The sequence below is a fragment of the Schistocerca cancellata genome, chromosome 4 (genome assembly GCF_023864275.1).
Source record: "Schistocerca cancellata isolate TAMUIC-IGC-003103 chromosome 4, iqSchCanc2.1, whole genome shotgun sequence".
NCBI classification, from domain to species: Eukaryota; Metazoa; Arthropoda; class Insecta; order Orthoptera; family Acrididae; genus Schistocerca; species Schistocerca cancellata.
The window spans coordinates 726,625,084-726,652,061 of NC_064629.1; the positions used below are offsets into that span (position 1 = coordinate 726,625,084).

The 26,978-nt window shown below is 36.1% G+C and overlaps 1 protein-coding gene across 1 annotated transcript in view; it reads right to left on the bottom strand.

Moving 5' to 3' along the window:
• The window catches only part of LOC126183446 (cullin-1-like), a 230,191-nt gene that overhangs the window by 125,940 nt on the left and 77,273 nt on the right, over positions 1-26,978 (bottom strand). Inside the window, exons 5-8 of the mRNA XM_049925437.1 lie at positions 21,661-21,769; positions 18,736-18,835; positions 5,635-5,789; positions 2,415-2,708 (exon numbers count right to left, since the gene is read on the bottom strand). Coding sequence (XP_049781394.1) covers positions 2,415-2,708; positions 5,635-5,789; positions 18,736-18,835; positions 21,661-21,769 — 658 coding nt within the window. The remainder of the gene's footprint in view (positions 1-2,414; positions 2,709-5,634; positions 5,790-18,735; positions 18,836-21,660; positions 21,770-26,978) is intronic.

The following is a 26,978-nucleotide window of genomic DNA, read 5'->3' on the forward strand; positions in this document are numbered from 1 at the left end:
CATTACAGGTTTACATAATTCTGATTTATTTAAATTACCAACAGGACCAAACACCAAACTATGCAACTTGTGGTCACAATAAAAGCACTACATTTATGCTCCCATATGGCAACTGCTTCATACATCATAGCTCAGTGTTTCACTAATTGTTTTAATGACAATGAAGAACTTCAGTGAAAGCAAGACTGAAAAACCTGTTCCACACATGATACTGAAGTGCTGGTGTCAGTGGGAGGAGAAGACAAATCTGTTATCTTCAGTTGGGCAAAATCATACAGTGAAATTCCTGGTAGTGAAGTTGTTGACTACCTGCTCCAGGAATCTGCTGCAGCAGTGAATGTAACATGGACTGAAATTCCAATTATGGATTACAGACATGTAGTGTTTAGAGGCGTGATGTAAGGTTGGCAATGGGAATGGCAGCACAGTAGTCCTTTTACATGCATTTGTGAAGCTTGATAATACAATGACAACCAGTGTGATGTGGCAGTTAGAAATGCAGTATCACACAACCCGCAATGCACTCTTCAGGTGTACTGTCATGACAGACAGCCACATCTAACACCAACACAATGCAGTACAATGGTGTAAGTCACATACTGTAACATTGATCTCTAACATTTGTATATTATATCTTTCAATATGTTGGCTGTATAGAAAAGTCTAAAAATTAGTAGAAAAAGGAAAAAAAGAGTGAAGAGGGTTTCCTAAGATCCGAAAGACTTCCAGATTAATTACAAAAGCTGATAAAACCATGTGGACTGCAAGATACAATGGCTGACTTGCCTCATTAATGACCTAGTTAATTCTGAGAACATTTTACAGCTATTCCCAGCTACCCCCACCCCCACCCCCCAAAAGACAAATCTCCACTTACCAATTCTGTTTGCATCTAGTTTATATCACATGACCAAATCTGACATAATTTTTCAAATTGTTTGTGCATTGTGCAACTGAGGTAGAACCTGGAAACCAGCCTAGTATTTACCTAAAAGCATATGAAAAAAAATCTAAAAGCAACATTCAAGCTGGTCAGCACACTTGCCCACGTCATTAATCTGTGAGGTTTGCCCCCCTACGTACCAGAAGTGGGCACTTCAATGCACTTGGCTATCCAGGCAGGTCAGATAAATCCCAACAAAAGTACATCATTGTAATAATAAATAGCACAGGCACCTTCAGTAATCTATGGTAGAATATAATGCTCATATCAATAAGAGAACTTGGGATAGGCATAAAATTGTACTCCTGTCAAAATATAAAAGATGATGCCCTCATGGATCAGTGTGAGGGGCCAATTTTAAGTAATCTCCCAATTAAGCCCCTTTTTCAAATTGTGGAAGGGGAATAAAAGATATTATTGCACTTATAGATGATCTCCATGACATGGGTTCAGGGAATTCCAGGGGTTCACTGCAAGATAAAACCTGTGGTGTGATGAAACACAATGAAATGATGTTCCCAAAAAAACTTACCACTGAAATATACAAAACCACACTTTCTACTACTGTGGAAACTTCAGAGAGCCCTGGTTGTTAAGTTCAGACATGTAACTACAAAACATAGCATTATTTGTAGAAATGTAGAAGTGAATTTGGATGAAAAAGAAGTCCTGTTGTATACACCTACTTACTGGGACCAGTTTTGAGACTGGATTAATGAAAAACAGAGAAAAGTTAAGATGGTGTTTTAATGATGCAGGTCATGTACATACTGTGTAGGAGAAACTTTACTCACACTTTTATCTTCTTCAAAGCACTCTGAAGAATGTGTTTAACACTTTATTTAGAGATACTGCTCCATTATGATTAATGACACCACAATGCTGGCACGCTATGGCTGCAACTTCAACACTCAACACTGCCTGCTCACAATTGACTGGTTGACTGCAGATCTATTGTTTCCAATTGTTTCTTCAGGCTGTCACCATAGTTACTGAGCTGACATCATTTATACGCCAGGAATAAAATCAGTCTCAGAAATTTTTGGACAGATGGTGTATATTAGGTCAACATGCACAGCAATCAACCCCTCTCTCCTAGTGAGAAAGGAAGTACAAATGACTGGTAGTGAAACTGCTGTAGTTACAACCATGTTGATCGCCAGAGACATCACACCAATGAATGCTGCCAGTGAACATGGCTATGAAATGGGTGGACAATAAATCTAAAGATAATAGTTAGTTGTGGTGAATAACATGAAAGTACACCCTTAACATTGACAGATATCAATTAGGACTGCTTTATAGTAACGAGAAAGAGAGAAAGGGGGGAGGGGGAGGGGGGAGAGTAGGGACGGATAGGAGCTAAGACAATAACAAATCAAAAGATTAATTATCACATATATGTTCTTTTATGACATCAAAAAAAAGTAAAAGGCAAAGAAAATTTATTAGACTCAAATTCGTAACTTACATTTATAGCAACATCAGCAATTTGGTTTATGGCACCTAGTCCAACAGCTGTAACATGGCCTTCAAACAGGACCCGTAAGTTTTGTGTACCAAATAAAACACGAGATACCAACTGATACATTCTTCCAAGGTCTTCAGTTTGATTGTTCAAAAGTAGTACCACAAACTCTGCAAGAAACATTTCTACATGTCTCTCAATTAATACTCTATCAAAGATGTCCATAAGCTTGTCCCATGTTGTTTCATGAAGACATGTTTGGACTCTTTTTTTTTCTTCAAGTACTCTTTGCTCGATCTGAAACAAATTTTAAGCAATGTATACTTAAGAAGAAACTGGCTTCTAATCAATTGCAATGTTGAGGTTTCCACTTTCCATATAGCATGTACTTAAATATAACAAAGAGAAAACAAGTAATGAAACTCAAATCAATAAATCAACACATAGCTATTGCTACGCAACAAATACAGGTATGTGTGTATAGCAATATTACACACTCATTCCACCCAGCTTGAGAATGTGATGATATAACATAAGAAGAAAGTTGAGGTGCAAGAACTGTATGAAGTAAATGGTCAGTACAGAAACTTCAGACGGAAATATAATATAAAATCATGAGATTAAAGATATAGGGAATGACAGTCAGAAGTAAGATGTATAGTGGTTATTCATGATGTCCACTTTCAATGTGACAAAAATCCCCATTACTCAGGTACTCAGTACCAGCTATTACCTGTGGTGTTGTACACTACGAACACCATGCCAGGTATTCTACATCCAGAGGTTGACACTAATATATGTGACTGCCCTGCCAATCCACATCCAGCTCATAGACACACACTCTCTGCTGCACGTGAGAGTAGTATCAGCACCGAGATGTATTAAGAAGACAATGTCCCACGCCAGGCAGTCTGATGGTGAAGTTCACTTGGAGCCTTTGTGGTGTATTAATTTGGCTCTCTGTTATTGTGATTGTTTATGATGAATGTACTTGTGTGATGGATTAGTTTGGAATATTATTTGGACTTTCAGAAGAAAGTTGAGTACATGATATTACATATGTATTATATGTGCTTCTAATTATTTTGATCTCTGTGTCAATACCCATCTATTCCTCAGCATCCATCACTTTTATGACCCAACAACTGGTGACGCAACTGTTCTGGTGGATGTTCAAAACTTTGACCTGCATTTGTCTGTGGTTCCCCCCTCCAGTGACGGTGCACAGTTTTCATGTAATTTTTGTGTGTATTCAACATGGTTAGTCCTCTGAAAAATCTGTCAGTAATACAGATTGTTCAGTTTCAGGCATGGAAAATGCAGAATTTGATGCAAATGACAACAAGATTGCTCGTGGAACAAGCTAACACGCAGCTGCCACTCTCACCTCCTGCAAAACAGCCACAGCCAGCATCAGCTGTTTGTGGATCACCAGTCTGAGCTTTTGATTCAATACACAAGGAATGATCCGAGTACTAAGCACAGCTCAATGCACACATCATGGCACATCACACTGAAGGTAGGGACAGGTGACAGGCAACCTTATTTTCTTGCAATATTTGGCATGTCAGTGTACATGCTTGTCTGTAAACTTTTCCCCACCAGTTGCCCTGAAAGTGTTTCTTATGAAGAATAAATTTCTGCACAAGACAAACACTTTGATGAACAGATTAATGTGGCAGCTGCACGTTAAAAATTCTTTCATTTCCAGAGGTGACTTAATCAGACTAACAAGCAGTGGGTAGCAGACTTACAAGGTCTTACATGCCTTTGTAAATTTAAGTGTGAATATGCATGTTATTACATTGATGTCATGATCAGGGATGCCATTACTCAAAATATGTCAGATCCTTGTATACAACAAAAGATTCATAAGTATCTTCATCCTAGTTTGCACCAGTCTTTGAAATTAGTGGAGCATCAGAATTTGTGTGACAGTGCAGTGGTTGGCTTCAATTCTGCCATATGGAGTAGTAGTAAACAGATTGTGTGCATAGCCGATGCACTATGGCACACAAAGTCTCAGCCATGGGAGTGATACAAAGAGATTCATTATGCTAGGCAGCAGACTAGTATAGTTAAATCTTGCAAGATTGGCACTGTTCTCTCACACAGAGCTAGATCAGTTGCCTCCCCACATAAACATCCCCCAGGCTGTGGCTAAGCCATGTCTCCGCAGTATCCTTTCTTTCAGGAGTGCTAGTTCTGCAAGGTTTGCAGGAGAGCTTCTGTAAAGTTTGGAAGGTATTAGACGAGATACTGGCAGAAGTAAAGCTGTGAGGACCGGGCATGAGTCGTGCTTCAGTAGCTCAGATGGTAGAGCACTTGCCCGCAAAAGGCAAAGGTCCCGAGTTCGAGTCTCGGTCGGGCACACAGTTTTAATCTGCCAGGAAGTTTCATATCAGCGCACACTCCACTGCAGAGTGAAAATCTCATTCTGGAAACGTCCCCCAGGCTGTGGCTACGCCATATCTCTGCAGTATCCTTTCTTTCAGGAGTGCTAGTTCTGCAAGCTTCGCAGGAGAGCTTCTGTAAAGTTTGGAAGGTAGGAGACGAGATACTGGCAGAAGTAAAGCTATGATGACTGGGTGTGAGTCGTGCTTCGGTAGCTCAGATGGTAGAGCACTTGCCCGCGAAAGGCAAAGGTCCCGAGTTCGAGTCTCGGTCGGGCACACAGTTTTAATCTGCCAGGAAGTTTCATATCAGCGCACACTCCGCTGCAGAGTGAAAATCTCATTCTGGGAACTCTATTGTTTCTTTTACTCCTAGTACTGACCAATTTATTTCAAACGATGCTACATTACAAATACAGTGTGCCCAAAGGTTTTTCTGTCACTTAATGTCTGTTTCACCTCTGGCAATGACTTTTTAATTTGAAAATTACCAAGCTGCATAATAGTTTGGAATCTACAACAAACTTTAGCTCTTCCTGCAACTGGCTAAGTAAGGCAAGGGCAAACTGTCTAACATAGGATCAAGCCTAGTAAAACAACTATGGTATTCAAAACAATCTTTGTGTTGAAGACATATTTATTAACCGCTCTCTTTTGCTGAATTCAACACACGCACAATGCAACTGAATATCATAAACACCCTTCCATGTTCAACTGGCATATGTTTTCACCTTGTTAATAACATAAATTTTCTAAACTGGTTATAGAAATTGAATATATTGTTGTATTTACAGGAAGTCATACTGCTGTACAACCAAATGTGTATTTACCTTCTTCATATATTCAGTTAATGGATGGTTCTGAATGAATTGTACACTTTCTTGAGTATAGAACCTTTCTGTCTCAAACAGAAATAAAGTTTCAAATGAACACATGTAGACGCACAAGTTCCTTCTAATAATAGCTGGATACTCTGGATTAAAACCTGAAATCAGAATACAAACTTACAATTAAAATAATTACATTTTTTTGATTACTTCAGGATAATGTTGTACAATAGCACGCACATTATCTCAGAAATTTATTATGGAATAATGAGTTTTATAAAAAGAAATCTCTCATAAAATTTCACAAAACAAGTTTATATAATAAGCAATATGTTAAGAGAACAAACACATTGCTATTTCTTACATGCTGATGTCATATACCCATTTCAACCAATTACTTGGCCTATTAACATCAAGTTCAAATTTACTGCATCTTGCCAAGTGATAGTAATTCCACATTTCATATGAGAAGATGAGAGAAGTAGTTAATTTTTTATGCTCTTCTCTGATAAATATTTTAATCTAATAACCAATAAATTATTAACAGTATTAGTAAATCCCTGATTCCACATACCACAAATTTGTCTGAAAAAACAAAATATCTTTTTTAAAATAACATGCAAGGAACTTCAAACTTGCACACCACTCCCCATCTCCACCTCACTGTGGCACTGTGGCACCTTCTTCCTTTTTGCAAGTGCATACTTTTCTCTTGTCAATGTGGTTCCAAAATATAAGCACAATTCTAACTAGATCAGTATTCAGTTTATTAGAACTGTGGTTGGCCTAAACTAAACTTACTGTGCTACTCCACTCTCATTCATAACACATCAAAAAGTTAACATTATTATGAACCGAATATATTGTTACTCACCATAAAGATGACATGTTGAGTTGCAGACAGACACAACGAAAACACTGACACACATTGAGCTTTCGGCAAAAATCTTCTTCAGAGGTGTGTCTGCTTGAGTGAATGAGAGTATATTTTCTTTTCTTTTCATAAGAAGGGTTTTGCTGAAAGCTCAGTGCATAACAGTCTTTTTGTTGTGTCCATCTGCAACTCAACATGTCATCTTTATGGCGAGTAGCAATCTATACTGTTCATAATATTGTTGGTATTCCAACCTGGACTTTCCATTGTTTGATTAAACCAAAAAATTATATTCACTGTAAGAAAACAATCTTGATTGAACCCCTCGACCCTTCTCAATGAACTGAGGTTGGTCTGCCTTGTGGTGCTGTGCTGGGTGCTTGATGAATGGCACTTGGGCCTGCAGTGGGAAACATTCAGGAGGCTCTACACAATGTACTTAGACTTTTATACCAGCCGTAAGGGTCCACTGGGTATTTTCACATTTGTTTTTGATGACAGGTTGTCAACAATAATAACACAGGCCAACGATGGAAAAACTTTTATGCTGAAAATACCTTATTCTTACGTTTTTTAGGGTGGGAAATCCAAATATGATACTTAAAAAACTGTATCACCCACCATTTCTTCACATTTTACAGTTTACATTTATTAAATTAGACGATTTTTTAAAGAATTTAATAGCTTTTATACAGTTAAAATAATTTAAAAAGGAGGTGTAATGAATGTAGATGATGTTGTTAGCACTGCTGAAAAACATTTGCTGGCCAAAAAAGGTCGATTCCATTTTTGTGTTAACAGATGGTGTTTTGTTTACTGTCAACCTAAGCTCACTTTCCTGTTTCCTGTACATGTGCTCAGTACAATGTCTAATTGTGGTTGTAAAAACTCTGTTGACAGTTTTTGTTATATTTGTGGTGGATTTGTGATTAAAAAACACCAAAGAAAATATTACAGACTTTGTGAAAAAGGTTTATCTATCATACTTTGGATCTAAACTTGGTGATCAAGACAAATCTTGGGCGCTGCATAAGGTATATTATGTGTGTGTTGAAGATATGAGAAAATGGACCAAAAAGGAAGAAAAAGGCTCTTGATTTGCTGTTCCTATGATATGGAGGGAGCCAAGAAATCATTCGGATGATTGCTACTTTTGCAGTGTTGATATTACTGGTCATAATTTGAAAAACAAGAAGGTAATAAGCTACCTTAACCTTCCGTTCGCCATCCAACCAGTGGGGCATGGTGTAGATTTGCCGGTTACTGAACGACCAGATGATTTAAATTCTATTCCAACAGAAGTATTTTATGATGCACAATCTCATTTAGATGAACCAGATGATGATGAATTCCATTGTAATACAGAAAGTTTAGAGCCCAAATTGTTTACTTAGATGAAGCTTATCGATTTGGTTAGGGATCTGAAAAAGCTGAACTGCTTGGCTCTAGATTAAAAGAAAAGAACTTATTGGCAGTTGGAACCACCATATACATGTATAGAAAGAGAGAGCAGCAATTTTTCAAGTTTTTTCAACAAGAAGGTGACTTAGTGTACTGCTCAGACATTCCCAGTCTGATGAATGAGTTTGGTATTGAACACATTGATTCATCCAAAACTCGTTTCAAGGCTATTATGGTAACATGTATGCATCTACACCTGTTGGACATTCTGTACATATGAAAGAAAGCTATGAAAACCTATAAATAGTGCTAAATAAAATAGACTATTCTGCTCATGGTTGGATGAAATGTGGTGATCTAAAAGTAACATGCATGCTCCTTGGTCAGCAAGGTGGCTTTACCAAATTTCCATGTTTCTTGTGTGAATGGGACAGTAGGGCTAGGGATCAACACTGGTGCAGAAAGAACTGGCCTGTGAGGGAGTCTTTATAACCTGGTGAGAAAAACATTCAACACAAAAACCTTGTAGATCCAAAAAACATACTCCTACCACCTCTACATAAAAAATTTATGCCTAATGAAACAGTTTGCAAAGGCTTTGCCTAAAGATGGACCATGTTTTAAGTATCTCTGCCAAAAGTTTCCACACCTTTCAGAAGCTAAACTAAAAGAAAGCTTCTTTGTTGGAACTGACATTAGAAAATTGATGTTTGCTGTTAACTTTGAATCCAAAATTACCTTAAATGAGAAAGAAGCATGGGTATCATTCAAGCAAGTTGTTACAAAGTTATTAGGACATGAAAAAGACTCAGAATATGTTTCAATGTTAAAGAAGTTTAAAACTTTAGGGTGTTTAATGAGCCTTAAAGTTCACTTTTTGAACAGTCACCTTGATTACTTCCCAGACAATATGGAAGATGTTAGTGAGGAGTACGGAGAGCATTTTCACCAGGACATTAAAGTGATGGAAAAATGCTACCAACACCACTGGAACACCAACATGATGGGGGGCTACTGTTGGTCACTTTACCGAGAAGTTCAGCAAGATGGCAGCTACAGTAAAAGTTAAGCAAGTGTCATTCCAGAAAAACATAAATTTTGCCGTAAAAAAGAAATCATGTGAAAATTGTAAAGACGAAATCAAGAAACTGAATGAACGCATAACGAGCTTACAGTTCATAATCGGCAGTTTGAAAACGGACATTTCGAAAATACAACAAGAAAATAGTGAACTGAACACACTAAAACTTGCACGAGATAGTTCGTCCGTTACGGATAAGTGGTCAAATGTTAAGTGCAAAAACAGAAAGACCAAAGTGCAAATTCGGAAAACCTGTGAAAGTTACACAAGCTTTGTGCATGAAAACACATTTCAAGTACTTTAGATCGCCGATAGTGAAAATGCAACTTACAGTTCGCATGAACAATGGGAAAAGCAAAAAGGCACTGTGGGGAATAAGGTAAGAGAAGAAAATTTACTGACGCAAACAACTGTGAAGGAGGTCAATATAAATGTGCCGACCAAAAATTGTGCCGAAGTGTTTAGTAAAACAATACAAAACGATTCGCAAATTGTGAACTCCAATAACAGGAAACTGTGTTTTCAGACAGCCATGGTCGTGGACTTGCGAGTAAACTAAAAGAAACAACTAAAACATTTTCGTGTGGTATAATGGAACTGGGAGCCCCTCTTAGCGAAATTAAAAACATGACCGTATCTGCAGCGGCAAAAATATCTGCATGATAAAGACTTCGTTGTACTTGTGGGAGGCGCAAATGACGTCTACAAAAATGAAACAGCGAGTGCAACGCGCGATCTTAAACAGTGTCTGAGGAACCTCACTCACACTAACGTAATACTTGTCAATATTCCGCATCGCTATATGATCTTGTAATATGGTCATGTGTTAACAGGGAAACAAAAAGTGCCAACAGTCAGTTTGCAAATATCTGAAGACATTTTAAAAACGTGAAATGCATTGATATAAGCAGTATTGGACGTAGATTCCACACACAACATGGACTTCACCTGAATGGCTTGGGGAAAGAATATCTGACAAGCCTGATAACCAAGGTAATAAAAAACCACCAAAATAAATTCAAAACCAAAACGATAATTGCATCACCATCGCCTGACTCCATAACGAAAACACTTCAAAAAAATTCATTAGAAACATCATCAGCACCAGCAAAACATGTAAAAAAAGACGAAATTTTAACAGAAAGAACAGTGGACATCGATTTCAACGACAAAAGAACTACTGTTCTTCATCAGCCAAATATTATTTTAGACGAAAATAACAAAAACGAGAAGACTCCAAGTTCACAAGGAAACACAGCAGTAGTGGCAGAACCAACATTTGAAGTGTCAGAAACAGCATCACCATCGACAACAATAAATAGAAGGCTGTTGGACAGAAGAAATGCTGAGCCTCCTTCTCATCTCAACGATTTTTTATGTGTGGGCCTGAAGAAAAAGAAGGGACAACAGTAGGTAGTGTCAGGTGTCTCCTCTCTCCTGTTTCAAGACAGACTCCAATGGATTCTCAGTCAGGTAACAGCACTAATAGAATGAAAAAGCAAGAGGAAGGTATCTCTTTCTTTCATCAAAATATAAGGGGCCTCTTAAACAAAACAGATCAACTCCTTATTAACATTAGTGAAAAGGACAGTATAAATAATGCCCAGATTTTGTGCTTAACTGAGCACCAAGTTACTGATAAATGTGCCTTGCCATCTAGAGTAAGTTATAGTTTAGTAACATACTACTGTAGGGAAAGTAAAGATAAAGATGGAGTAGCAATTTATGTTAAGGATAGTGTAGCATACAAAGCTATAGATATTAAGAAATATTGTGTGGAACACAATTTGAAGCATGTGCCACAGAAATAATAACTAAATTCTACCCAATAATAGTGTTGGCTGTCTACAGGGCTCCTTCAGGTGACATAAAAACTTTTCTGCATTCAGTGGAACTCCTTCCGTCAGGATTACTTTCAAAAGCGAAGGATATTGTAGTTTTAGGTGATTTCAATATAAACTTTATGAAATAAGAATAAAATAGACTTTGAGATTGTGATGACCTTACATAATCTGACATCAGTAATAAGACTTCCCAACAAGAATTACATCCGAGTGCCAAACTATGATAGACAACATTTTTTAGATGTAACTAGACATCAGAATTATATTGTCAGCCAGGTTATAAGTGGGCTTTCAGATCATGATGGACAAATTCTCACTATTTATGACGTTAATCTGTTCAAAAAAGAATTTCCTCAATGGAAATTCATAAGAGTAATGAATGAAGAGGTAAAAGGAACTTTCAACTACAGGTTGCAGCAAATGGATTGGTCTTTAGTATATAGCCATGATGATGTTGATACTAAATTTATCTGTTTTATAAATGAATTCTGTGCTCTTTTTGAAGAAATGTTTCCCAAGAAATGGGTCAGAAACAGTGCTTCCAATTCTGTAAGTAAGCCTTGGATTACAAAAGGTATAAAACAGTCATTTAAAACCAAAAGGGAAACTTATGCTGCAATAAGATTCTGTAAAGATGTAGAAAAATGGGAACACTATAGAATATACTGTAAAATTTTGAAGAAACTAATACGGAAATCAAAAGCCCTTTATTATTAGAAGAAAATATACAATTCTAATAATAAAATAAAAACAATTTGGAGCATTGTAAAAAAAGAAACAGGAATAGATACAACAAGTAAAGAAGATGTAAATAATATCAGATATGAAGGTACCCCAAAACGGTGGCTGAGATTTTTAATAAACACTTCCTATCAGTAACTCAACAGATTGGTTGCAAGCCCAATGTTGATGAAGCTGTAACTCTTTGTCAAGCAGTATATTCAAACACAATTTCAGAAATGCACCTTAATCCTGTCATTGTAGAAGAAATTCAAAAAATCATCATGTCTCTAAAAAGTACAAACTCTGCAGGGGTTGATAATATATTTAGTAATTTATTGAAATATTCTTGTGTGTGGATAAGGGACATTCTCTGTCATATTTTCAATGTTTCCCTTCAGAAAGGTGTTGTTCCCAGTAGACTTAAGTATGCCATTGTGAAGCCCCTGTACAAAAAGGGCAATAAAGCTGAACTAACTATTGACCTAACTCTTTGCTGACAGCTTTCTCCAAAATTCTAGAAAAGCTAATACATGTAAGAATTACTGATCATCTCATGAAGAATGGAGTTCTCAGCAAGAGCCAATTTGGCTTTCAAAAGGGCCGTTCAACAGAAGACGCAGTCTACGCACTTGCAAATGAAGTCCTAGAAGCCCTTCATGAAAAAATGCTAGCACTTGGCGTCTTCTGTGATTTATCCAAAGTGTTTGACTGTGTTCATCACCAGATTCTCTTGCAAAATGCAAAATTAGTAGGAATAAGTGGTGTTGCAGGCAATTGGCTAAAGTCGTACCTCCAAGACAGAAAACAAAAAGTTGTCTTCAATAGCTCAGGTGGAGTATGTGACACTTCCTCAGATTCTGAATGGAGTTCCATTACATGGGGAGTGCCTCAGGGCTCAATTCTTGGGCCACTATTATTACTGATTTTTATAAATGATCTACCATCATGTACAAGCCTGCCGTGTAAATTTACATTATTTGCTGATGATACCACACTTTTTATGAGCAGTAGAACAGACAACAATCTTGAGGAACTCATTAATCACATACTCTCATATGTGGTTAATTGGTTCAAGGTTAATGGTCTCTCATTAAATTCCAGTAAGACTAGCTTTATTCAATTCTGTACAAAAACAGAAAAAGAGAGAGAGATAAGTGTGACATGTGGTAATCAATCAATAGTTAGAATGGAAACAACAAAATTTCTTGGAGAGCACATCAACAAGAAAATGAACTGGTCTTCACATATTATTGATCTCTGTAAGAGGCTTAGCTCTGCTACCTATGCTTTACGGGTTGTCACTACATGTGTTGAACCTAACACTGCAAAAGTGGCATACTATGGCTATTTTCATTCTCTCATTGAGTACGGAATTATTTTTTGGGGCAACCAGCCATTAGCAAGGAAAGTGTTCATTGCACAGAAGCGAGCTTTAAGAATTATATGTGGATTGCGCCCAAGAGACTCATGTAGAAATAGTTTTCGTAATCTTAAAATATACACAACTACATTCCAATATATTTTTTCTCCCATGTGTTTTGTTTGTAAAAATATAGAGATATTTCAACCAAACAGTGAGCATAACACATGGAGGAAGAATGAGATACACAATGAACTCAAAAATTTGAGCTTGGCACAAAAGGGTGTCCACTACACTGGAGCAAAACTCTTCAATGCTCTTCCTCCCGAAATAAAGACAGAGATTCCTAACAAGAGTAAGTTTAAGAAAGCACTAAAAATTTTTTTTGCTAGAAAAAGGTTTTTACAGTCTAGATGAATTTTTAACTAAATAAATTGTAATATTTTGATATTATATAATACAAGTTGACATAATGCCACTAAGAATGTTATTTAACCTGTGATCTGTATCTGTTTTCTGTAGTGTTTTAATGCTTCTAAGAAAATATGTATTTTCTTTTTCTGTATTGCTGCCCAAAAATTTACTGTATAAATTTTTATTTAATTATGTACTCAAATTTCTATATATGCTATAAGATTATCAGATTGTATTTGTAAAAAAACTGACTCGTTCGATGTCCTTGTGTATCCAACACAGTTGGACCTATGGAACATGAAATAAATCAAATTAAATCAAATCATCACAGAAAAAGTTACACAAGAAGTTTCAAAGAAAAAAAAGAAAGAAAATACAAACCAATTCCAGCTGACAAGTGAAACCTCTATTTACACATATCATTGTTTTAAGTAGCTTACTGTAAATACAAACCATGCTTACGTTGTAACAAAGCATTTCATTAATTTCACCATTTATAGTATAGCATAGGATTTTTATACTCTATAATAAAAAGTATATTGCTCAAAAACCATGGGTGATAAAAAAAAAACTAAAAACTAAGGCTAGATTTGGATTCAGCTTATAAAAATGTATAAAGATCAGCTATTAAAGTAATAAAAGTTTTTTAAAAAAAAATTTTGCTGGCCTGTGTAATTAATGGGGCTAACAAATGTACTTAGCAGTTTGTAATTTCATATGTGGGTACAATGAAACAATGATTGCATGTTCACAGATGGGTGTTAACCAACAATTGAGATTCCTGTTTCTTGTTCACAGTGTTATTCCTACAAGGTATAGTTCAGAAACCTGATTTTGAAATGTATTACTCAAAGATAGAAATTCTTGAACCCTCTGTTTTCTGAAAAGTATTGTGTCACTCCTCCAATAAAAACCTCCATGACACTGTCAAATTAAATCAACTGTAACATGCTTATTTTCATAGTATACATTTCTGCTGCAAAAAGCTATGAACTGTTAACAACTTGTAACAAACTGTAACAATCACTTGATTTGAAAAAAGTGCACCAAAGCATGTCATATTATGCTGCACTGCAAGAAACTTCCATGGGGCATGGGAATAATTATACAGGTGGGCACAGATAATGGCACAAGGAACAGCCCAGTCAAGAGGTTAACACACTTTGACATTTTGGAAACAACAGTTTAGACTTATAATCATATCTTGTATACAGATAATGTAACACCACCACCACTGTTTGAACTTCTCAAGGAGCTGTTAGACACCACAGTGATAAATTAAAATAGTTTTCTGATAGCACTTGCTATCTGTAGCACCTGAAAGTAAATTTCCAGGAAGTGTGTTCTTGCAGTAATTTTAATTGGTGTAGTTAGGATTGCAGGAACTACTCAATGTGTAATATTCTCCTAACACAACTCTACACCATTTAATCTTACCTACATTGTCATTCTGTGTCACCAAGTGTTGACAGTCTGCAGTGTTGCTCACCATGTGGGCATTTATCACAACACTTATCTACTGCCTATGTTTGTGGTACTAACAGTGAAGTGAAAAATCTACGTTGTAGCAGTTGCCTGGGCAATCACATGAACTGTCTGCTCAGAATGGCTCATACAAACTCACACGGGACAACAACAAAGTTACGTTAAGACTTCCTGAGGGCAATAGGATGAAAAACCTAAAACTATACTGGATGATCCAAAATTAAATCCACACAGCGATCACGACCTGGCTACTTGGTCTCTGCCAAGCACTGCTGGTGGTCATTCAAAAATATGATGCAGATGGTTTACAGAGCTCCTGTAAGTAGCTCCTATTCACATGTCAGTGAAGTATGCAGAAGAAACCTAGCATGCTGTGCATGTCCAGCAGGGAGGCAGAGTCACAATATTTTGGAATGACATTACCCGATTGTGAGACTGTCCACAGTCACCCACACAATTGTGCACTGAGCAATACAAGTACAGAATTCTCTATTGACAAGTTAACTGTGAATTAATACTTTGAGATGACTCTGTGATCATGCGCAACATATATCTTCCAAACACATTTTGTCAGTATGCACAAATTCAGTACAAATTTTGTTCTGTCCTGTCTCAGCTCAGTTGAGGGAGCCTTGCGGCAAAAACAAGTCTGTTATTACTTTATTATTACCTTTTATTACCACGGTTGTGTCATTACCCAGCTATGGCTAGATAGACAACATCAAAAATTATAAAATTAATATTTACAAATAATATGTAACAATAGAAAAAAATTTAACAGATTAAGCATTTCGCTAAATCAAACACTGGAAACTCCAGGTTGGAAAAAGTAGATTGCTACTTACTGTACAGGTAAAATGAAAAGACACTTACACATTAGCTTACAGCCAAAGCCTTCATCAGAAAAGGAAACACACACACACACACACACACACACACACACACACACACACACACTATTTACACAAAAGCTTGAACCACTGAGCTGCCGGAGATGGCTGTTGTGTGTGCTTTAGATGTGTTTGCTTGTGTGAACAAATATATGTAGATCTGTGTGTGTGTATGTGTGTGTGTGTGTGTGTGTGTGTGTGTATGTGTGTGTGTGTGTTTCTTTTCTGATAATGTCTTTGGCCAAAGGCTAATGTGTAAGTGTCTTTTCATTGTACCTTTCTGCATCTTAATGTGTCAGTAGCAGTCTATCTTGTCCTTAAATTGTTATTAATCATTTTACTATGTATACATTTAATCTACAATTTACACTTGAGTTCTGTGACAGATTCACTAGTTTTGAGGAAATTCAGTAACTCTGTTCACTTTCTTCACAATAAGAAAAGCTACTGGGTGGAGTTTTAAGGCTCTTGAAGTTTTGTTTTTGAACATCTCCAGTGCCAGGGTCTGCACTTCTATGGGTAGTGAAATGAATGTTCTCAGCACAATGTTCAGAGAACTCTCTCTTGTTTTGGACAGCTAAGAGGTTGGTTTGTTTATGCTCTCTTTGTTGTGGGAATTGTGGAATTGTATATCATGTCTCCTGCTGAAGAAATCTAGATTTTTCTTAATGTGAAGGAGGCACAAAGATACATAATGACTATAAACAGATATTATTTCCAATTTTCTGAATAATGGCCTGCAGTGCTCCTATCTTCTACTTAATGTTATGATCCTTATTGCTTCTTCTTGGAGTAATAATACTTCCTTGCTGCCTGTAGAGTGACTCTACAGTAACAGGCTATAGCCAATATGACTGTGAAACAATGAGTAATATACCATTAGCAAATGCTGATCAGTTGTTATGTGTTTCAGTTTTCTCAGGTGGTACATAACTCATGACACTTTTTCACACACATTTGCAGTGTAGTGTTGTCAAGTGAGTTTGCTGTCCACTATGAACCCCAGAAGTTTCACAGACCCTACACAGTTTAAGTATACTTTGTTTAATGAGGCTACATTTCAATGCTTGTGATTTTTCTTCATTGATTTTTGCTTTGTTTATAACAAATCACTCTTTTGTAACGTAAAACAAAGCATCTGCTTCTTCTTGAGCCTCACTGGCATTGATGGCTTTTGAGTATAAAGTTGTGTCATCCACAAAGTGCAAAAACTGTCCGTGAGTGCTTAAGTCAGCCGGCCGCTGGTGGCCGAGCGGTTCTAGGCGCTTCAGTCTGGAACCGCGCGACCGCTACGGTAGCAGGTTCGAATTCTGCCTCGGGCATGGATGTGTGTGATGTCCTTAGGTTAGTTAGGTTTAAGTAGTTCTAAGTTCTAGGGGACTGATGACCTGAGATGTTAAGTCCCATAGTGCTCAGAGCCATTTGAACCATTTTTTTTGCTTAAGTCATTCTCAAAAACTAGGAACAGAAGGGGGCCCATTAGTGATCCCTACATCATGCTGTATTCCAACTTACATTCACATGATAGTGCTCAATGGACTGATATGATCTGCCTTCTGTTTTCCAGATAAGGTTTGCGAGTTGCCAGAACAGTCCCTCCAACTCCATACTGACAGAGCTTATTTAGAAGGACCTTATGAGGAATGGAGTCAAACACCTTATTCAGATTACACAGTATGACTGTTAAAGATTATTTTTCTTCAAAACTGCGCTTTATCTCAGAGATGAGATTGAGTGCTGCTGCTGCTGTTGTATAATTGCCTTTCCTGAAACCATGCTGTGCATCTGAGAAGAGTTCATTAATTTGAAAGTAATTTGAGATTTAGTCTTTCACTGCAGTTTCAATGAATTCAGCACGAGACTGGAATTATTGAGATTGGTTTGAAGCACTACGATGCCTGGGTCACCCTCCTTACAAACTGGTACTGTCGATCCAATTTTCAGCATGTCGGGATATACACCGGCATAGAAACACTAATTAATTACCATAGTTAATTGTTAAGCATCATCACGTACAATTTCCTTGAGGCTATTATTTGACATCCCATATATAGTCCATCAGAAGGTTTCTAAGATTTTACAATATTTATTACTTCATTTTTTGTAATTTCCTTCAGTTTATCATGGTGCACCTTTTTTATTTCTTACAGCAGCTGCAGGGTCTATTTTCAAGTCAGGGATTACGCTTATAGTGTTTTTCACAATGTCAATAAAATAATTGTTGAAGTCATCTGGACTACATAAGCTTAATGGAGAGGTGAGTTTTTCATGTGTTTATTGATCAGGCCCCATGCTGCCTTGCATGGGTTGTGAGCTCCTTTGCTACAAATAGACCATACTATATTCATAAATTCTCTCCTTTTGGTACTCTCTTTAGCAAAGTGTACATTGAAATTACTACAAAATACAATTTGTGTCGTAATGTATGAGTTATGGACTACTCCCATAGGATTACTATCAATGATCAATGATATACCAAACCTGGAATAGCACTGTGTCAATGTCCTTGGGGACACCATGACAAGAAGGATCTGAAAATGTTTTTGTGCACAAGGTGACAACACTACAGTAACAATGTTTTTTCATAGTAGAACAAGGTGTGCACTTCATGCTTCTTTGTTACTTTTGGTGTTAGCAATATGCATTTTAAAAATTCAGGCAGTACAAAACTTTTTTTGAAGTCTGTATGCATACGTTTGATGAATTTACAGACCAATAAATACTGAGACCTGGCTAATTCAAGCAGCAGGAATTACATATTTGCCACACAAGTGACATTCATCACAGATTTGTAAAATCAGGCAAACAAAACGTGCAAGAGTACCCTTCCAGAAATATGATACAAGAAAATGTATGTTGACTGCCACCAAAAATTAGCTGATGTACACAAATTTTGTACCTGTGTTACGCTCATTACCCATAATAAATCTCCACTAAATGTACAAAACGCTACTACCAGAATTACTGCCACTGATAAGATACCAGTGATTTGGTAGCTTACTACCAAATTTTTTGAAGTAATTTGCACTTACCCATTTCAATGTAACAGTTGATAACTTCACTTATTAATCTTGTGTTTATTGTTTCTCCTTTGCGTTCCCTTTCAATCAGCTTCAAAACAGCACTCACTACCTGAAAGAATCATGAAAAATACCAAGTTTCAGTCCCTAACTACACACGAGATCTGTGATGCAAGAGGTAACAAAATTGGCCAGTATCATGTGATCTTCAGGGCCTGACTACGGGGTTTCCTTTCTTAGCTGTTCAACAACTTACTTTCCACAAGAAAAGCATTGAGAAAGTGATATGATCACACTCACTGTGTGCAAGTAATACAGAAAGTTTACCTCCAATTATACATATGTTGTTTCTGTTCTTTCAGGCACGTCTGAAACAACAGACACCATTTTGATCTCACAGCTACTATGAGTCAGGACACACAGGAATTAAAGACATAAGCTACCAGTTGGCACTGATTTACATCAATAGGGAAAGTTTGATTCACAGTCCAGGACAAATTTTTAATTTGCCCCATTGATATAAGTCAGTTCCCACTGACAGTTAATGTCTTTAATACCTCTCTGTCTTACCTCCAGCTGACTGGAGCAGAAAATATATTATAAAGAGATTTTTGCCAACAAAAGGAATCATGACATGTGAACCAAATTAGACAAAGAAGGTGTGATTACACAGCAGTAAATGAATGTTTGCATAAAACAGAAAAATAAATTTATAATGCCTGATACAAGTTAAATTTGGAGGAAATACTACCATGACAAAAGATTTGGATTTAATACCCTGGTGGGTGACATCCATCGTTATTGATGAAAAAGTCATTATAGACATAGCACAAATTCTGATTGGGCAAGCATGCCACAGAAAATTGACTTCAGCATTTTCAAAGGAGCAGCCCCAGCAATCAGCTCAATATATTTAGTGACACTGTGGAAAACTTAAATCTGAACAGTTAGATGGCAATCTGAACTCTGCTCTCCCCTAATGTGAGACTAGTACCAATACCGATGTGCCACTACAATTGACAAAAAAACATAGAGACCTGTAATCAGCAAAAACATCAAAGGAGAATGAAAATGGACATGAGATGTAAGTATATCACAATACAACTGAATGTTTAAGACAACAGTTTCATACGGTCAGTAGAGCAACTTTGCCCCTTTTTACAAATGCCCATGTGCTGTTTAATGCCACTTCTATTAGATGAGCAGTGACATGTCCTTATAGAAATATTACCACAATATTCTGTAAGAAAAACCATGAAAAGTCAATGGCATGCTACAAATACCCTGCTGTTTTATATGGTATAAGATGAAAAATTTAAAAAAATAATATTTACAGAACCTTAAGAACAATTTTTACTGTTTCTTTATGCTGGAAGTTTAGATTGAGAAAAAAACACAACTATATACTACTACTGTGGAGCTTGTTTATTTCAACACAATATGTTATGCATGAAGCATGTTGATAATCACTTTTCCATTTCATGCTTCCACATCAGCTATTTAGTGATAATTGATTGGTTTATTCAGCCAATTGCAGTGTGTGTAAAACTGTATACAGTGCACTTCACTGCCAATCAGCAGTTACTGTAACTATAGTAATATAATAATTTCAACACCACATCTTATGAGAGTTTCTGTAAGTATACAAATAGTTAAGATGCTCTAGCTGTGGTGAGTAGATCACAGGAGACTGCCATACTTAGAAATCTATTTCTTAATGTGTCATCACTAATGTTAGACAAGCTGTACAGAATAGAGATGAAATCTGAAAGAATATAAAGTAAAATACTTTTACTGCAACGAACTTGCCTGTGGTTTGCTTGTGATGGCAGTAGGAAGAGGACCTAATTCAATCGAAAGAGTAATCATTCAAATCAACACTTTCAATTTGTGTGTATAATTTTCAGCAGCATATAAAGTTGCAAACATTTTCAAAATTATTTTGTGAACTGTATGGAGAAGATGATAAGAAATTATGCAGTTCTTCAGATTATTTGTGGTTCACAACACTGCAGATCTAAACTTATCACAGGTATCTTACATATGAACAAAAAAATTTTCACTCCAAATCACAGTGTTAATGATTAACATTACAATTGCTAGTTCTGTATAAGTTTCCAGATTATGAATAGAGAGAACTTCAGTTTGATATCCCAGAAGTTTCTGTGCCTATCACTTTCAAGACTAGATTAACAAGACCTTACCTATTATGCATACACTTGAAATTGACTATGATTTATTCTGATATTTGAATAAAATGAAAACAAGAACAAACTTCTCTTCTTCTCCAAAAGCTAGCCTATTATTTTTAACTGAACCGTTTCCGAGTGGAAGGAAGGAAGGAAGAGGTCAATGGAGACAGAGCACACGTTCATGGGACAAGGATGCTGAAGGAATATAGTTGTGGCATTATTTAAAAAACTGTCATGGTATTTGTTCCACTGATTTCTGGAAATTTAAATCATGGTGACCTGGTAGGGAGTTGAAACTCATTTCTTCTAAATATGAATAAAGGGTCTTAACTATTGAGCCATCTTGCCTGGCACTGCATAGTGAGGCAGATGCAACTGAACTGCTGACTGTCTGTAAAAATTACATAAGGTAGATTTATATTCTGTGTAGGAAGCAAGAATATGGAAGTCCCCTCACACAAAAGTTATGAGTGAACTGAAAATACTAACTAAAATGATATTGAGTAGCAAATTGTAATATGTCTTCAGCAACATATGGCTGAAACTGCCAGTAAGATATGGAATACATTGAAAATAACAGTGAATGATTTGCAGAGGTATAGGGAAAGAATGACTCATTTTGCATAATTATAAAAATGAATATATCATGAAACACTGGTGTACATGGAAGTCACATGCAATCTAATTATAACTTCCTGTCCCACTAAATTTGGCCTCAATGGACTTCCTCCATTTAAAAAAATACCTGAGTGTTCAATGTTAAATACATTTCCTCTCTCCAATATGTTAATGCTATATCATATATTGGATATATATTCTTCCTGACTCGGTCATGTTCTCTTTGGATCCAATGCCTGAAAAAAATTAGCAAACTGTCAGTTATTCTGAAGTTATATAATGTAAAAATAGAAAGAAAAAAGTGTTATAAGATACATTTTTACTTTTAACATCAAGAATACTAAAAGGACAATCTGATAAACCACACATGATGTTAGTCACAAAACAAATCACATCCACATTAATATGATTTAATGCATATGGTACTCCCTGAGAGACCCTTTGATTCTTGTTTACTTAAATACAGTGGAAAAGTTTCTTCTGATGTTTACTTTGAATCCTTAACACTTTTTGAATACATGGCATTTCAACATATTCTAAACTTTCTCTTGTGTCAATGGTACATATTATGATGGCTCACTATTTACTTGCGTTACAGTTATGCATCAAATTTAATAAACAGCCATTTTATAGTGCACTGAAATTGGTCAAAACTTATTAGGGGACCTTAATTGACGATGAAAAAAAGTTGTAGCACATAATGACTGGCAGTAATTACTTCAAATAATTAAGATTTCTCATACAACTCAAAGTTTTTGTCTGATCATGAACCTTTATTCAGATTTCATGGTAGATATAATATTGTTGAATGAAGGAAACTAATGCGTATTAAGCTGCTTAGTTCTCTTTACAAATACAAATTGTATATTCTACCATTCAATTGTTGGCTGTCTTGGTTTGAAGTCTTAACGTGACAAAACTCACCAAAAATCTTAAACAAATATAATCTACACATATTTAGTCACTTATATACTTTATTGCAATGGTAACAACAAAGGTTATTAAACCTCAAGGCATGTAGAAATTCACTAGGTAGCTCATTTTGAGGTGGAACCAGTGCTACTGGTTAGCATTCATTGTTGTTATTGGGTGGTCAGTTGCTCCACAGACTTCTAAATTCACACAAGGATTATGCAGTGACTGCAATCATTATTTATATATTTACTTCTCTAATTAGTGTGGCTTTCAAGACCAGTATGAAAATCTCCCAAACTGGGAAATAAATAGCACAACCTCATCCCCCTACCCTTACAATTTCCTTCAGTTATGCATGTTTATCATTCAAAGTTCTCAAAAGAACAATGATGCAATTTTCCCAATTAGTAATATCTCACTTCAGCAATCCTAAATACAGAAAGTGTATCTTATGATGGTCTTCCCATTTGGCAATGTCATTGCATCATCCAGAAGGTGGTTCTGTTGTTTTTCAATATGTAGAAGGATAGGCAAATGAACACCCACATTTCCCATCACTGTCAGTACAGTAGAGAGAATCGGTGAAAAAATGTGAAAACGTGTACTTCCTCTCCTTAGGTTCTTAGGATATTGTGTGCAATAGCTCGCTTAGCATTGTACAATGAAAGTTCTAATGCACTGACTACTTCCATTCAGAAAAAACATACAGTAGACCATCACCACCATCCATTTTATTTTGTCCTAGTATCAAACCATCAGATAAACTGTTTCTTATTACACTAGTGATGTTTCCAATAGTCATCAGCTGAGGAAAATGAAACAGCTCTGCCATAGCTTCAATGACAGATGTCCATTCTTTAAAAATCCTATTGTGGAAACATTGAAAAGCTTGAGTAGCAAGGCTAAATAAACTTTCATTTGCATTTATAAGTTGTACTTTGAGAGACAGCAGTTTCATCTGGTCTATACAATATCTTTCAGGCTCAACCCGCAGCACAAAATTCATTCTACAGTGTCACAGATAACAATTATCATTGCTAACAAAACACTTAATCAGAATCTAAATGAACTGGCTAGCTACATATTATTTATTAATGGCCTTCAGCCTGACAACTGATATGATGCAAAATGAAGTTTCACTCTTCAGGGAGTGTGCACTGATTCGAAACTTCCTGGCTGATTAAAACTGTCTGCCAGACTGGAACTCAAACTTGGGACTCGGGTTGCATGATGTGCTTGGATAGCTCATTCAGTAAAGTGTAAAGCACATAACTGTGGCAAACAAAGATCCCAGGTTTTTGTCCCAATCTGGCACATAGTTTTGATCTGCCAGGAAGTTTCAAATCAGCATACACTCCACTGCAGAGTGAAAATTCACACTGGAAAGAATCCTCTAGGCTGTGGCTAAGCCAGTTCTCCACAGTTATCATTTCTTCCAACAGTGCTAGTCCCTCAAGGTAGGCAGGAGAATTTATGTGAATCTTGTATAGTAGAAGAAATGCTGTGTTTATGTAGCTACCTGTGGTAGTCTATTCCATCAAGCCACTTCATCTCTGTATAACTAATGCAACCTACATCAGTCTGAAGCTGCTTACTGTAATTAAGCCTTGTTCTCTCTACAATATTTACCCACCCCACTCACTCACACTTCCTTCAGTTACCAAAATGACCATTCATTGATGCCTCAGGATGTGTCCTATCAACCAATCCCTTTTTTTTAGTCAAGTTCTCCAAGAAATTTGTTTCCACCAATTTGATTTAGTGCCTCCTCATTTGTTATTTGAACTACTGATATAATCTTCAACATTCTTCTGTAGCATCACATTTCAAATGCTTGCATTTTCTTCTTGTCTAATGGGTTTGTTGTCTGTGTTTCATTTCACTACAAGGCCACCTCCGTAAATATACCTTCAAAAGGAACTTCTTAACATTTGCACTTGTATTCAGTATTCAGAAATTTCTCTTTTTCAGAATTGCTTTTCTTGCTATTACTAATCTGCATTTGATATCATTTCTACTTCAGTCGTCATCAATTACTTCACTGCACAACTCACAGACCACTTTTACTGTCTCATTTACTTATCTAATACAGTCATCCTTGACTGTTTTAATTTGACAGTATTGTTTTACTTCTGTTGATGTTCATCTTATAAACTCTTTTCACAACATTATCCTCACCACTCAGTTTGTCTTCCAAGTACTCTGCTGTCGATGACAGAGTTACAATTTTAACAACAAACTTCAAAGTTTTAGTTTCTCCTCCCTGAACTTTAATTTCCTTTCCAAATTTCTCCATTTTTCCTTTACTGCTTGCTCAATGCACAAAGCTGAGAACATAAGGGAGAGGCTGCAACCCTGTCTCACTCCCTTCTCAGCTACTGCTTTCTTCCATGTCCTTCAATTGTTATAACTGCAGTCTCATTTCTGTACAAGTTGTACACAACATTTTGCACCCAGTGTTTTATTCCCAGTGCTTTCTTAATTTCAAAAAGTCTATTCCAGTCAACACTGTCAAAACCTTTCTCTACATCTTTAAAAGCTATAAACACCAGTTCACGTTTCTTCAATGTAACTTGTAAGATATGTCATAGGGTCAGTATTGCTCCACATGTTTCTGCATTCCTATGGAAACCAAACTGATCTTTCCGAGTTTGGCTCATAACGTAGGCACAAAATACAGGGACATGCAGATAGAAGAGGTTCATAGCATTACTTTCTTTGGGATTGAGCTTGATGACAAATTCAGTTGGGAGAAGCCTACTACAGAACTGCTGAAACACCTATGTACACAAATAATTATTTCAATGCATATGTTGCCATATATATATGATACAAAAATGAAAAAGTTGGCACACTTTGTTAACTTAATCCCATAATATCATTTGGTATCATATTTTGATGAAACTTGACAAATCAAGTTAAAGTTTTCTAGGTTCAAAAGCATGTAATATGAATTATTTACAGCACAAATTTAATATACCATAGAAACCAGTTCAAAGAATTGTAAAGACGTACAACTTCTCCTTATTTTTTAATGACATTTGCTGTAAATAATATATGTCTTTCCTTCAAAAATTAAGTTCATACCTTTTGTTTCCATCAGTCACAAAAACACATTTTCAATGACTTTAAACCAACCATAACACATCTCAAGAATAGAAATATCAAATGTTCTAAGTGCCAACCTCACATTCGTACATAGCTTATCTATAAACAAAAACATTGAGAAGCAGCATGATACCACAGAATTATGCTGCCCACCTAATCACTGCAAAAAATGAAACAAATTAGAAAATAAATAATGTATTAAGAATACCAGGGAACTGACCAGTTCTGAGTGCCAATAAGAAAGTTTTCAGGTACCAGTAACACTAAGGCACCAAGTTTTATTTGTGATTATACAAGTATAGAAATACAGCCATAATATTTTAACTAGTAGAACTGTAGTCAACAAAAATCATTTCTTATATCTTTTAATATTTTTATTTTTTTTAATTTATTTTTTTATGAAAGAATAACACAATCAAATTCAAGGAAAAAATCTCTCAGTACTGTGTATGAGTATTACATAACTCCATTCTTGGGATCAGGTATTGCAAAGGTTATTGTACAATTCCCTGGGCTGTTGAAAAAATGGCAACATCACCAAAAAGTCTTTCTGTTTTTCAACTGATAAACATAGCTGGTCTTTCAGACAAAGTACGGCATGTTATACATCAGCCACAGTCTTTCCTCTTTTGAATACATTGTCATTTTTCCACTCATGTGTTTCAGGGTAAGAATTTTTAATAACTATTTTAGATTAATGGGTATGGGACACTTTGATCATCACACACACACATAAACCTGCATTGACAAAAATGTTTAATCACAGCAGGATCTTTAAAATCAAAGAACTCAGTTGTATGCAGTGGAATTACACGAAATGATTTCATAGCTTTAGCTGACCCAACAATTTTCTGTAAATTTTGTGGAACAAAGGCCTTGCTTACCTTTCTTTATTTGTTGGATAAGCTGTTTTTGGAAATATATACAGAAGAATCCTCACTTGACTCCACATAAAACAGATTAAAAAAACAGCAGTGCACAAAACTATATGCTAAATCTTGAGTCTTGCTAATAAAAGTTTCATTTCATAAGAATCAAAGGTTTGAGAGAGAAAGCGAAAGACAAGACAGTTACTGAAAAACAAGAAGTTTGTTCATATTTGTGGTGTGATCTTTTACTTTTTGTGTATTTTTTTTAAAGAAATGTCCTTTCTTGTTGAAAAATGGACTGTTAATATTAGTGTGTGAACCAAATGGTGCTCTCTTTTAATGTTGTTTTGTGTGTTTTTGTTATCTTAACCAATTGACTTCTAAATATAATTTAATGGTAGGTATTCTTTAAGTGCTTACACTAATTGTTTCAGTACAAAGGAAAGTATTCATGAAAATTTAAAGATAACTTGATAGTAACAGATTAGTACAGTGCTTAAAATATGTCACATTGTTAGCTGTTCTGCAATGACAGTTTCAGATTACTTTGGCT